The 12833-nt window shown below is 33.6% G+C and overlaps 1 protein-coding gene across 3 annotated transcripts in view; it reads left to right on the top strand.

Moving 5' to 3' along the window:
* The window catches only part of CHD1 (chromodomain helicase DNA binding protein 1), a 76327-nt gene that overhangs the window by 38109 nt on the left and 25385 nt on the right, over positions 1-12833 (top strand). For all 3 annotated transcript variants that reach the window (XM_036845669.1, XM_036845671.1, XM_036845670.1), the window contains exons 14-23: positions 286-476; positions 1199-1387; positions 2708-2870; positions 3735-3887; positions 5591-5662; positions 6124-6273; positions 9178-9326; positions 9703-9799; positions 9919-10014; positions 12077-12253. In XM_036845669.1, the coding sequence (XP_036701564.1) occupies positions 286-476; positions 1199-1387; positions 2708-2870; positions 3735-3887; positions 5591-5662; positions 6124-6273; positions 9178-9326; positions 9703-9799; positions 9919-10014; positions 12077-12253 (1437 nt within the window). The remainder of the gene's footprint in view (positions 1-285; positions 477-1198; positions 1388-2707; positions 2871-3734; positions 3888-5590; positions 5663-6123; positions 6274-9177; positions 9327-9702; positions 9800-9918; positions 10015-12076; positions 12254-12833) is intronic.

Here is a 12833-nt window from a genome sequence, read left to right as displayed (position 1 = left end):
ATCTTCTGTAAAATTTTTAAATGATACTATAGTTTTTATTTTCAATATGTAAGCTGGTAAAAAAAAACTTTCATTTTATTATATTATACTTTGTTTTTCTAATGGCTCAATTAGTCATGGAAGGAACTTTATTTTGCATGTTGAGTTACTTGATTTGAAGATTCCAGTAAATCTTAGAATAATACATAATTTTTATCTGAATATTAGACATAGGTTTGTTTTTAAATTTGCCTCATTTTAATGTTTCTCTCGAAATGTTAACTATGTTTTTCTGTTCATTTTAAGGCATTCCTTGGAGGTCTAAATTGGGCATTTATAGGTGTAGATGAAGCACATCGATTAAAGAATGATGATTCTCTTCTGTATAAAACTTTAATAGATTTTAAGTCCAATCACCGTCTTCTTATCACTGGAACTCCTCTGCAAAACTCCCTCAAAGAGCTCTGGTCTTTGCTACATTTCATTATGCCAGAAAAGTAAGATAAATTGAGATATACAATGTTAGTGTTAGTTTTGTATGCTAAGATTAGCAGGAAAATAATTAGTGTAGGTAATAAGGTCAGAAGGAGGTTATATTGTCCCAAACATTGGACCAGGGATTATTAAGAAGAAACGAAATGGAAATGGGATGGAATATTTCATGTTTGAAATAATACTTTAATTTTTCAATTTTGTAAATAAATAAGCTTGAGCCACGTATGATAAATTACAACAGTTGATTTTGCCTGGGTTCAAAATATACCTTGCTTAAAAAATGGAAATAGTATCATTCTTAGTACTGAACGGTAGCAGTAACAACAGTAATGAGGTGCTCTTAGAAAATTCCATTTTCTAAATGAGGAAAACCAGACTAAATAAGGATAAATAACTCATCCAAGTTCACATACATATTTTCTTTGAATAGATTCAGAACTTTCTTTGAGAAATATTTTAGTGATAATTACTCCCGTATTTGAAAATATTTCATCTTTATTTAACTCAAGGAAAGTCAAAAATTATTTATAAAACAACTCCTTATATTTTACCTCTATATAGATATACAATAGATTTCTTGGAAGGATAGTTATTAGAAGTGATTAATTTTAGCTAATTTTTTTTTTCTAAGAATCTGTATTTTGTTTACATCTGACTATCCTGAAAAATCTCAAATGCATTTTGACTTCTTTTAGTGATTCTTCCATTTGCTTAAATTTTTAAGGTTTTCTTCCTGGGAAGATTTTGAAGAAGAACATGGCAAAGGCAGAGAATATGGTTATGCAAGCCTCCACAAGGAGCTTGAGCCATTTCTGTTACGCAGGGTTAAGAAAGATGTGGAAAAATCTCTTCCTGCCAAGGTTGAGCAGATTTTAAGAATGGAAATGAGTGCTTTACAGAAACAATATTACAAGTAAGCTGTAAACAGAGCACGTGTTCTGAACATTTAATTGTACATAACCCCTGTCCTTGTCTCATCCAGGTGCCCCCCAGCCCCATTTGGGTCTTAGAGCAGTAACAATTCTTGAATTTTAGAATGGGTTTATTCTATGGCATATTGATTGAGGCAGAGAGATTTAATGGTATGTCCAAGATCACGGGTGACATAAGACTAAATAATTCATCTTATAACACATCATTAATTGCTTTTCTCTATTTCATACTATGTTACATTATGGAGGGTTTCTTTTTAAGTGTTAGGATTGCCATGATACCAAGGCATTATTATGTAATTATGATGACTGTATAATTGACAGATAGAAGTAGAAGCCAGAAGAACAAACTTAGAACAAAATTTTAGGCCTCCCCTGCTTTTCGAAGAATGTTAATAATCATATTTTGTATAAATTATGTATGTTGGATCTATATAGTAACACTTCAAAGAATCAAAAAGAAATACCTGTCCTAATATCTGTTTGAACATCTAATTGCATAAAATGCACTGCTACATGCATTTGAATTCTCAGAAACATTTTATGACAAATGTGTGTCATCCACTTAAAAACTACATTTATTATATAAATTTTACATTTTTTTATGGAAAATTTCAGACATATGCAAAATAGGGTAATATATTAAACTCCATCACTCAGCTTGGTTTTCAGCTCATAGCCAGTCTTATTTTATCTCTAGCCACCCCCACTGCCCCTATTTTCTGTCATTCTGAGGTAAATCAGATGTAATTGTTTCAAGTCCCTTCGAAGACTAACTTTGTAAAAAGGAAGAAAATAAAAGGTGTTAGTCAAGTTAGATCATGGTGAGAGGAAATGTTATGTATAATTTGCAGTAATAAAATAACCACTTAAAATTTTTCTCTAAGTTGCATGTGTATTGTGTAACTGTAATTTAGAGAAGGCAATGGAGCTAAACCAGATATCCTCATGGGGTATTAGGTGCCCAATGTAGTGAAATTTGTAGGAAGGTTAAGATAGATAATACAGTTGACCATTTAAAAAATAAATTTTGGGGGTAAGGGATTAATACACTATATTCACTGTGTTATGTTAAGCCTTTACTTTGTATAGTTAATGGTTCGGATAACAAGTTATGTGTTCTCATGAGTCTTATGAATGAGGTTCATTAGTCTTGTGAACAGAGTTTGGTCCATTGTATATGCAGTTGAACTTCTTAATGGTGCAGTTTTGCTTTGGTACTTAATTGATTTTTTATGGTTTTAGAATTCATCCTGATAATTGTTCTGCTACATCATTTTCATAATCATTTTTCTAAACAGATGGATATTAACTAGAAATTACAAAGCCCTCAGCAAAGGTTCCAAGGGCAGTACCTCAGGCTTTTTGAATATTATGATGGAGCTAAAGAAATGTTGTAACCATTGCTACCTCATTAAACCACCAGATAATAATGAATTCTATAATAAACAGGAGGCCTTACAAGTAAGAATTTAAAAATTTTATTACTTTGTGGTAAAGCAAAATTCTAGAAACGTTTATTTCAGTTTTAACTGAAAATGGCACAGTGCTTTAATATATTGACTAGAAGTTCTCTTTGGTTAATGGTATATTTAAATAATGGTGCTGCTTATTTTTTAGTCTTTATAAAAAGATTTTAAAATTATAATTTATCCATTTAATCATTTTGATCATTTTTCTAAAAACCGATCTCTCTAACCATGGGCTGTCGTACTTTATCCAGCAAAAACCCCTTAGCGTATTTTTCATTGTGGAAAAAATTCACTAATAGTGATTGTGCTGAATTCGTGACATGGCAAATGGTAGTCTTAAGAAGGGCATCTGGACCTTAGATCTTACCTTTCCTATCACTTCTGGAAGACAAATGAAGAGTGTGAAGAAGGCACAATTGTCATCCAGCCATAGTAGTGCTTTGAAGTGCTATCAGTGACTTATATATATAAATTAGAATACATTTTTGCACTCTTTCAAGACCTTTGATTACTTAGTTGTTGCTTCTTTCAGTGTATTGTTTTTCAGCTAAGATTTTTGGAGAAATGGTGTAATAACTGACAAATAGAGTGAAACAGTGCTTTTGTTTTTTTGTCTCCAGAAAATACAGCAAAAACCTAGGTGCTAAATGGCAAGGAAAATTTAGCTTAAGTCATAGAGCAAATTGATAAAGCTTCTAGAAAATTTCAAAAACTGAAATAAACTATTTCCAACATTATAAAAATTTAAAATTTCAATTTAAAATAATTAAAGAAACAGGTGTTGTGGGGCATTTGTTTAATTTGATACAGTTCTTTTAACGCGTCATAACAGTTGTAATTTATTGTTTCTTTACAGCACTTAATCCGTAGTAGCGGAAAATTAATTCTTCTTGACAAACTGTTAATTCGCCTAAGAGAGCGAGGCAATAGAGTTCTTATTTTTTCTCAAATGGTGCGGATGTTAGATATACTTGCAGAATATTTGAAGTATCGTCAATTCCCCTTTCAAGTAAGCATTTCATTTTGTCTTTTTTGTTGATTTAAATTTCATCTAATTCCTGGGTGTGTTCTACAAAATTACCTTTGAAATTCTTTTGTAAATGAAGAATAGATTTTATATAAATCATACTCTTTTTAAGAAAATAGATCTGTTAAAAATATTTTTGTCATTTTTTTTTTTTTTCTTCTTGACCTTATAGCAAAGCAGTTTGTATTCCTCTCCTGTGTTCAAATGCTAAGGGGCAGCCTTATGTATTAGGCTTTAGTCTTAGGAAGGACAACAGAGAGCAGTTCTTGTGAATGTTGCCAGGACTGTTGCAGATTCTGAAGATTATGAGCTCATAGTTATTCTAATGCATAGTTTGCTGAATAAAACTTACATGACTTTAGAAAATATATCAAAGACCAAAATGGGCTTATATTCCGTCTATTCAATATTTATTTTGAAATTCATTCAATATAATTACAGCTAATATGAATGAGTGTTTAATATTAGAGTCAGTCTTAGCACTTTACATCTAATTTATTTAATCCTTAGAGCAATTTTATGAACAGTACCTGGAACATAGCAAACACTCAGCATATACAGCTAATAAATGATGTATATTTAGTACAGGCAGTAAAATAGAAGCAGAATTATAATGATGAACCTCAATACACATAATCCCTGCTCTGCTGGAGCTTACAATCTGGTGTGGGAGATAGCCATTAAGTAGGTAATTACAAATAAATGTAATGTTATGACTCTGGTAAGTGCTATGAAGAGCAGGTGTTGGGTGATATAAACTTGATTGAGATACATGTAGTCATTTAGGGGAAAAAGTAGAAAGAATGAAAGGTTTTTCTAATTGTAATTTTTAGTGAAAAAGAAACATAATACTTTAAAAACTTTTTTGATTTTGGACATTCTTGTTTAGGTAATATTTAGTAAACACTCAATATGTCAGACACTGTGCTAAGTGTTTTACTATGTTCTCTAACTGAATCCTCTGTATGAAGGAAGTACACTACTTCCTATGTCCATTTACTGAGAAGGAAACTTACAAGGAGAAAAAGGCAAATTACTTGCCCAAGGCACCCATGAATACTCAGTATACTCAAATGTGGGCTATTCATCTGGAGCCCATGGTGCCCCAAATCAGTGATTCTCATACTTTAAAACAGAGGGCTTTTGCTGGATCCCTCTCTCATAGTTTTTGATTCAGTAGGTCTGAAATGGGTCTCAGTAATTTGCATTTCTAAGTTCTCAGGCGACATCAATGTGTTGGTCCGTAACCACACTGGACTCGGTGTTTTTTAAACTATGGGCTGTAACCCATTAATGGATCTGGGAATCAGTTTAATGGGTTGTACCAACTTTTTTTTTTTTTAATAGATCATAAAATAATGAGGGTATATCACAGTACATTGTGTCATGAAACTTGCTTTGGGCATATAGCTGTATATTTCATTCACATGTAAAATGTATTCTTACGGTGGGTCTCAGGTAAAATGACAGCCAGTGCTATTATTTACTCTTAGCGAAAGCAGTTCCAGTGGTTAAGAGCACAGATTCTGGAGACAGAATTCCTGGGCGTTGCTTTCCTACCTATAAGTACCTTCTATTGTTAGCAAAAGCGATGCTGCATTTTCATACTTAATTTCATAATTGATTTTAATTCCTTTTTAAAGTTTTGATTTGTTACAAGGCAGTATTTTAATGTTTTATTCCAGAGATTAGATGGATCAATAAAAGGGGAGCTGAGGAAACAAGCTCTAGATCATTTTAATGCTGAAGGATCAGAGGTATGAATGCTTTTAAATTTTTATTGTAAATAAATTGTTTTAGTCATTATTTTAGTCATACATAACTTGTAGTTTTTTATTGGTGGTAGCCAGTTTCAATTTGCAAGTGAGGTTTTTAAATCAGTATTCTGTGTTAAATCTGAGGAATTTTACCCTTTGGTATCAATACTATTACAATATAGGACAGTTAGATTTGCTTCAAAATAAATTAGCCCACTTTTATTTAGAATTCTTTTTGAATTGTTTATTATTCCCATATATATATTTGTATTTTGGAGTCTTGTTGATTGGTTTTGCTAGATGTTTATATATTTTATTAGTAATTTTTAAAACTACCTTTCAGTTTTATTGGTAAAATACTTTTTAAATTCAGAAATTCAATTGTAAAATTCTCACATTGATTATTCACAGTCCCAGTTTAGAAAATTTTTAAATTGTGCCTATTTATTAATTCCTTACAGGATTTCTGCTTTTTGCTTTCCACAAGAGCTGGAGGTTTAGGAATTAACTTAGCCTCAGCTGACACTGTTGTTATATTTGATTCTGATTGGAATCCACAAAATGATCTTCAGGCACAGGCTAGAGCTCATCGAATTGGGCAAAAGAAACAGGTATTTTTTTATTCTCCTTATTTTACTCTTTTATTTTTATTTTTTTTAAGTTTTTTAAATAAAAATAAATAAATTTATTTATTTATTTACTTTTGGCTGTGTTGGGTCTTCGTTGCTGCACGCAGGCTTTCTCTAGTTGTGGCAAGTGGGGGCTACTCTTCATTGCGGTGTGCGGGCTTCTCATTGCAGTGGCTTCTCTTGCTGCGGAGCACAGGCTCTAGGCACACGGGCTTCAGTAGTTGTGGCTCGCAGGCTCTAGAGCACAGGCTCAGTAGCTGTGGCTCGCAGGCTCTGGAGCACAGGCTCGGTAGTTGTGGCGCACGGGCTTAGTTGCTCCGTGGCATGTGGGATCTTCCCAGACCAGCGATTGAGCCCGTTTCCCCTGTAGTGGCAGGTGGATTCTCACACCACCAGGGAAGCCCTATTTTACTCTTTTAGAATCTTTTTTATGATCAGTGTTTAGAAGTGATTTTGGTTTATCCTTCTGGTAAGATTGGAACAGTCATATTGCTATTGAACAGATAGGGTAGTGAGGAACTCAGATTTACCAGAATCACCTGGAAATTCTGACAGAACTGAGAAAAACTATGCCTAAATAAGATCATGCACTCTCTTTTGATCATAATTCTGTTTACAACTATAGAATACAGTGTTCTTCATTCAGTATATAAACTTTAAAATGTCTTCATATACTTACATTAACTATTGAAAGAGTTTTGCTTAGTACATTGCTTCCTTTTTGTTAGGCTGTGTTTTATCCATGTGCCCACAAGATTCTCCATGCAAAAAAGCCATTCTCATAAGTTTCGTACAACTGTCTGGCACAGTTGTAATAGCCCTTGAGAAAAACCGTCTGTCGTCCTTTTGATGTCTTGGTCCTTGTAATTTTAATTCATTTACCTCCATCTAGAGTAGTGTTCTCACACTTCTTCAAAGCAGGAGATACGAGCAAGTAGCACAAAAAGGCACGTTTTATTTACTTTTTAAACATTCATATTTTCTACTGAAAAATAAATCCATAATATAAAACTAAAAAAATTTTTTACTCAGATAATTCTTATAAAAGAGAGGGAAACTTGAAGTAGGGATAACAACATGCCAAGACAAATTATAGACTGTCAAAGATGAGAAAGTGAGGAAATAGGATATTCTCACAGGTGAGCTGGGCCTAATGTATATGTGAAAAGACAGCATATTCCTATATTATGAATGAGATGGAGAAAAGTGATTAATTGCACTGAACAGATACCTCCTATATTGAAATCCTCAACACATGGCTAGACTAAACATTCCACTTATACTACTTAAAGACCTTGGCTACCACATTTTCTAATACAGGATAGAAAATAGAGGATACATACTAGGAAAAGAACCAGTAAGACAAGATACTATAGAAAGCTGTGTGGTAGACCTCTGGGATGAGTACCTAAATAAGATCACAAAATAATGCAATACAGATTTCTTACCATTGTGTTAACAAAAATTTTTAAACATAGGTATATATATGAAATATATTTTTATTATTAATGAGATAAATTCTTTATTATTTCATTATTGGTGACATATAAGATTCCGGTGCTTCATGTACTTGCTATTTTAGTAGTAGTTGGTTCTAAATCTGATCAAAGGAGTCTAAGATCTCCTTTTAAATATTTGCATGCAGCAACTACAAAGTGAGTAGTTGTAGGTTACTAATACAGATGAGTTTTATTGGTGACCCAATACTATAAATGTTTAGAAATAACTTTTGATAAAGATCCAAATAATACAATATCCAGTTATCTACTGATTTACACAGTAGTTCCAATCCTGAAAAAATTAGTGTGTATTGTAACTTTGTAAAAACACTTCATGTTTATATTAAAATAGTTATAATTTAGACTCATGATAATTTAGAACAGTTTTTAAAAATCATTTGGAAGACTCAAAAGGCATAGGATAATTTTTCATTGAGCCAAAATGTCCAGTTTAATGAAGAATGCCTGGTATCCCAGGTCCCTGTGCTCTAAATGCTGGTAAGCCCACCTAATCACTGAAAACTAAAAATGTTTCCATAAATTTTCAAAATATCCCTATATGGTGGTATTGTTTGATATAGAACCACTGACCTTGAGAAGTAGGGCAGAATTACTACACATCAATTTTTGTCTATTTTGGAAAACTTTTTCTTTTTCTTTTTTTTAATGGCAGGGCTTCATCATTAACTTGGCAAGTGATTTGTGGAATTTTGGATTATTGGAATGATGAAACATTAATCAGAATTAAGGGAACTGGTATAAGGTTGTCATAAGTTTATTACCATTCCCCCTCCTTCCCAGCTAAAAGATAATTTAAAAATTACTGTCATTCCTTTAAAAAAAGAAAAAGAAGCAAAGTCTACTAACCAAAATGTAAGAAGGAAGGACATACTCTCAGTCTTTAAATTGAAGAAACTTAGTTTTATATTTTTAAATTTTCATATTGCTTTTTTTTTTTTTAGAAATTTAAATTTATTTATTTATTTATTTAGGCTGTGGTGGGTCTTCGTTTCTGTGCAAGGGCTTTCTCCAGTTGCGGCGAGCGGGGGCCACTCTTCATCGCGGCACGCGGGCCTCTCACTGTCGCGGCCTCTCCCGTTGCGGAGCACAGGCCCCAGACACGCAGGCTCAGCAGTTGTGGCTCACGGGCCTAGCCACTCCGCGGCATGTGGGATCTTCCCTGACCGGGACACGAACCCGTGTCCCCTGCATTGGCAGGTGGACTCTTAACCACTGCGCCACCAGGGAAGCCCCTCATATTGCTTTTGACCAGTGAAAATTTCACGTCGGATGAACATCAGTCTGTGTACCAATATTTGGGCATTTAACATTAGCAAAACGAATCCTTTTTACTGCGCTTTAAGTTTCATCGTGTGTATCTTTACAGGTGAACATTTATCGTCTAGTTACAAAGGGATCAGTTGAAGAGGATATTCTTGAAAGGGCCAAAAAGAAGATGGTTTTAGATCATCTTGTGATTCAAAGAATGGACACAACTGGGAAGACAGTATTACACACAGGTTCTGCTCCATCAAGGTAGTTACTTTACTTAAAAAAAAAAATTCCTTTTAGAATCATACTATACTCATTTTTCTGAAATGTTACATAGTGTAAACAGGTCATTGAAGTACTATATTTAGTGTTGTTATTTTATTTTTTAAAGCACTGAGCTAATTTCTCGTCAATGGCATACATGCAGTACATGGTTTCACCACTCTGGTTTTGTAATCTTGGGGGAAAACCCTAAGCTTCAAGTTCTTTAGTTTTAAAATAAGTATACTAGTAATGCTTCACTTATCTATGTCATATTAACTGTTGTAAAGGTGACTATGTCAATAATTCATAGAAGTGCTATGTAAATGTTAAATTTGTGACTGTTAGTGTTAAGTATTTTTGTTTTTCCTGATTTTAGTTCTACTCCTTTCAATAAAGAAGAGTTATCAGCCATTTTAAAGTTTGGTGCTGAGGAACTTTTTAAGGAGCCCGAGGGAGAAGAACAAGAGCCCCAGGTAAAACAAACAAAAACAAACTTGTCTCAAAATGTGTCATTTTTTAAGCCATAAATGTAAAGTATATTTATTTTAAAACATAAAGCATATTTAAAATAAAGATTTCTTTCTTATTTTAGGAAATGGATATAGATGAAATCTTGAAGAGGGCTGAAACTCATGAAAATGAACCAGGACCTTTAACTGTAGGAGATGAATTACTTTCTCAGTTCAAGGTAGTTTTCTTTTTTAATTTTTCTTTATAATTATATAAATTGATAAGGGATGATTTTTTTTTTTGTCATTTAGTGTTTTATTCATCTTTTCTTTCTTTAAGCAGGATCAGCATGATAATCTAAAAAAATGTTAAAAACATCTTTGTCTTAAAATTTGCTTTGGTGTATAAAAATTTTTCTTTCTTATTCTGACAAACCAGTAGTGACCTGATTTGAAAGGGACCAAATCATTTATGAACAGTTACATTTTCATGACTAAAGACTTTAGCTAATCTTTATTGGAGCAGTTTTTTTTTTTTTAATGTATTTTTTTAAACGCATTGTTTACTTTGTTTTATTTATTTATTTTTGGCTGTGTTGGGTCTTCGTCTCTGTGCGAGGGCTTTCTCTAGTTGTGGCAAGCGGGGGCCACTCTTCATCGCGGTGCGCGGGCCTCTCAGTATCGCGGCCTCTCATGTTGCTGAGCACAGGCTCCAGACGCGCAGGCTCAGTAATTGTGGCTCACGGGCCTAGCTACTCCGTGGCATGTGGGATCTTCCCAGACCAGGGCTCGAACCCGTGTGCCTTGCATTGGCAGGCAGACTGTCAACCACTGCGCCACCAGGGAAGCCCCTGGAGCAGATTTTGACATCAGATTAATTTAAGCATTATCACAACTAAGAAAACTCAAGTTTTCAAGTTTGACTCAAATCACTCAGACAAAGTAAGCAGTAACACTGACAAATACCCCTGGTTAGGTGAGGGCTAAAAGGTTGCAAGGAGTCCTAAAGTCAACCAGCCTCATAAAGTGTGTGCCAGTTGTTTAGCATAAAGAAGCAGGTTCCTCTATATCCTAGCCATTTCCTACAACCTGAGGTTTTTAAGAGTCAGTTAATGTCATTCATTCATTTCACACATATTTATTGTGCACCTGCAATGTGCCACACACAGACACAGCAGTGAATAGAAACTTTTGCAATTTTAATGGATCACCCTGGCTGCAATGCAGAGGATCATTCTGGCTGCAGTGCAGAGGATTTACTGTAGTAGGCAAGAATTGAAAAAAAAAAAAAAGAATTGAAGCAGGAAGAAAAGTTAGAAGACTATTTCAGTAATCCTGGTGAGAGGTAAAGTTTTCTGGAACCGGCACTCACTCTGGGTATTGTCTAATGAACTTTTGTTTTTTTACACATTGTTATACTATTTGCTTTTAATTTGACTAATTGGCAATTTGAAAAAGTCACTGATAAGTTAACTTGAATAAATACAGATTATGTTTATACCAGTGGGTTGCTACTCATACACAGCTGGCTTTAAGGCTATCATCAACATTTAGATAACATACATGAGAGAACAAGCACTATATTTTCAGCCCCATTCCTTATATAGCATGAGCATAGTTTTCTTGTCTTTTCAGTTATCTGTAAGCTTTAATGTACTAGTATTGGCAGTTAGCTTTAATGAGTGCTTTCTGTGTACCAGACTCTGTGCAGTTCTTTAAATGCATTATCTTACTTAATCCTCACAAAAGTTAGTGAGCTCTTACTAGCCCCCTGTTTTCAGAGTTGAATAAACTAGGGCTTAGGGAACCTAAATAAATTTATCTATGGTCTCAGAGCTCCTTGTGTCTTGTCATTAGCTCTTTAGGTACTTTGTTTATGATCATAAAAATAAGAATTTTGGGTTTTTCTATAGCGCTTTGTAATTAATGGACTGGTGTGGTAATTTCTGCAGAAGGTGATTTAGCGTATTACTCTATAAATTACTTTGTTGTTACTCTGTTAACTTCCTCTAGTTCTGTTATTAGTAATAATTTTGTTGATAAGCAAGGCAAAAGAGAATCATTCCTGGAAGAGAATTCTTAGAAGTCATTTGGTTTGATCTACTTTGACCTCATGAAGAAATAAACTTAGCTTAGCGGTCATATTTGGTTTAACCCGTAGTCATATTCATTATCCTGAGGCTATTTAAGTTATATTATCTTATTCTGGTATGCCTCTTCCTTCCTGCTAAAAAAGAAAAATATAATTTAAGGATGAGTTCTTCTTTAATCTTATTCTGCTAAAATTCTGGAATTTATCAGGTTGCCAACTTTTCAAATATGGATGAGGATGACATTGAGTTGGAACCTGAAAGAAATTCAAAGAATTGGGAAGAAATCATCCCTGAAGATCAAAGAAGACGATTAGAAGAGGAAGAAAGACAAAAGGAACTTGAAGAAATTTATATGCTCCCCAGAATGAGAAACTGTGCAAAACAGGTGACTTTCTAATTTAAAAGATATTTCTGTATTGTAAGAGTATTTACATATGGACTGTCTTTTTTGTTTAGAGAAATATTGATTCTTAGCTTTTTTTTTTTTCCCTAGTAATGACTTCATCTGATTTAATAATGCCTGTCTCATAAAATGAGTTGGAAAGTGTTCCCTCCTCTTCTATTTTTGGGAAGAGTTTGTGTAGGATAAGTTATTATTTTCTCGTTAAATGTTTGGCAGTGTTAGGGAAACTATCTAGGCCTTTAAGTGTCTAAAGGTGTAAACTTGGATCATTAAATCAAGACTTTCCTTTTCTAATATTAGCATTTAATGCTGCAGGTTTCCCACTAAGCACTACCTTTTCTAAATCTCCTAAATTTTGATTTTTGTCGTGTTCTCATTTTCATTTATTTCAAAATATTTTCCGATATCTTTTGTGACTTCCTCTGTGACCCATAGGGTTTTTTTAGAAGTGTGTTGTTTAATTTTCAAATATTTGGGAGATTTGTCAAGTATCTTTGCTATTGATTTCTAGTTTAATTCTTTTATGGTCAGAGAGCATACCTTGTGTGATTTGAAGTTTTAG

This window comes from Balaenoptera musculus, chromosome 3 (assembly GCF_009873245.2).
Source record: "Balaenoptera musculus isolate JJ_BM4_2016_0621 chromosome 3, mBalMus1.pri.v3, whole genome shotgun sequence".
Lineage (NCBI taxonomy): Eukaryota > Metazoa > Chordata > Mammalia > Artiodactyla > Balaenopteridae > Balaenoptera > Balaenoptera musculus.
This window is presented reverse-complemented; position numbering and strand designations above follow the sequence as displayed.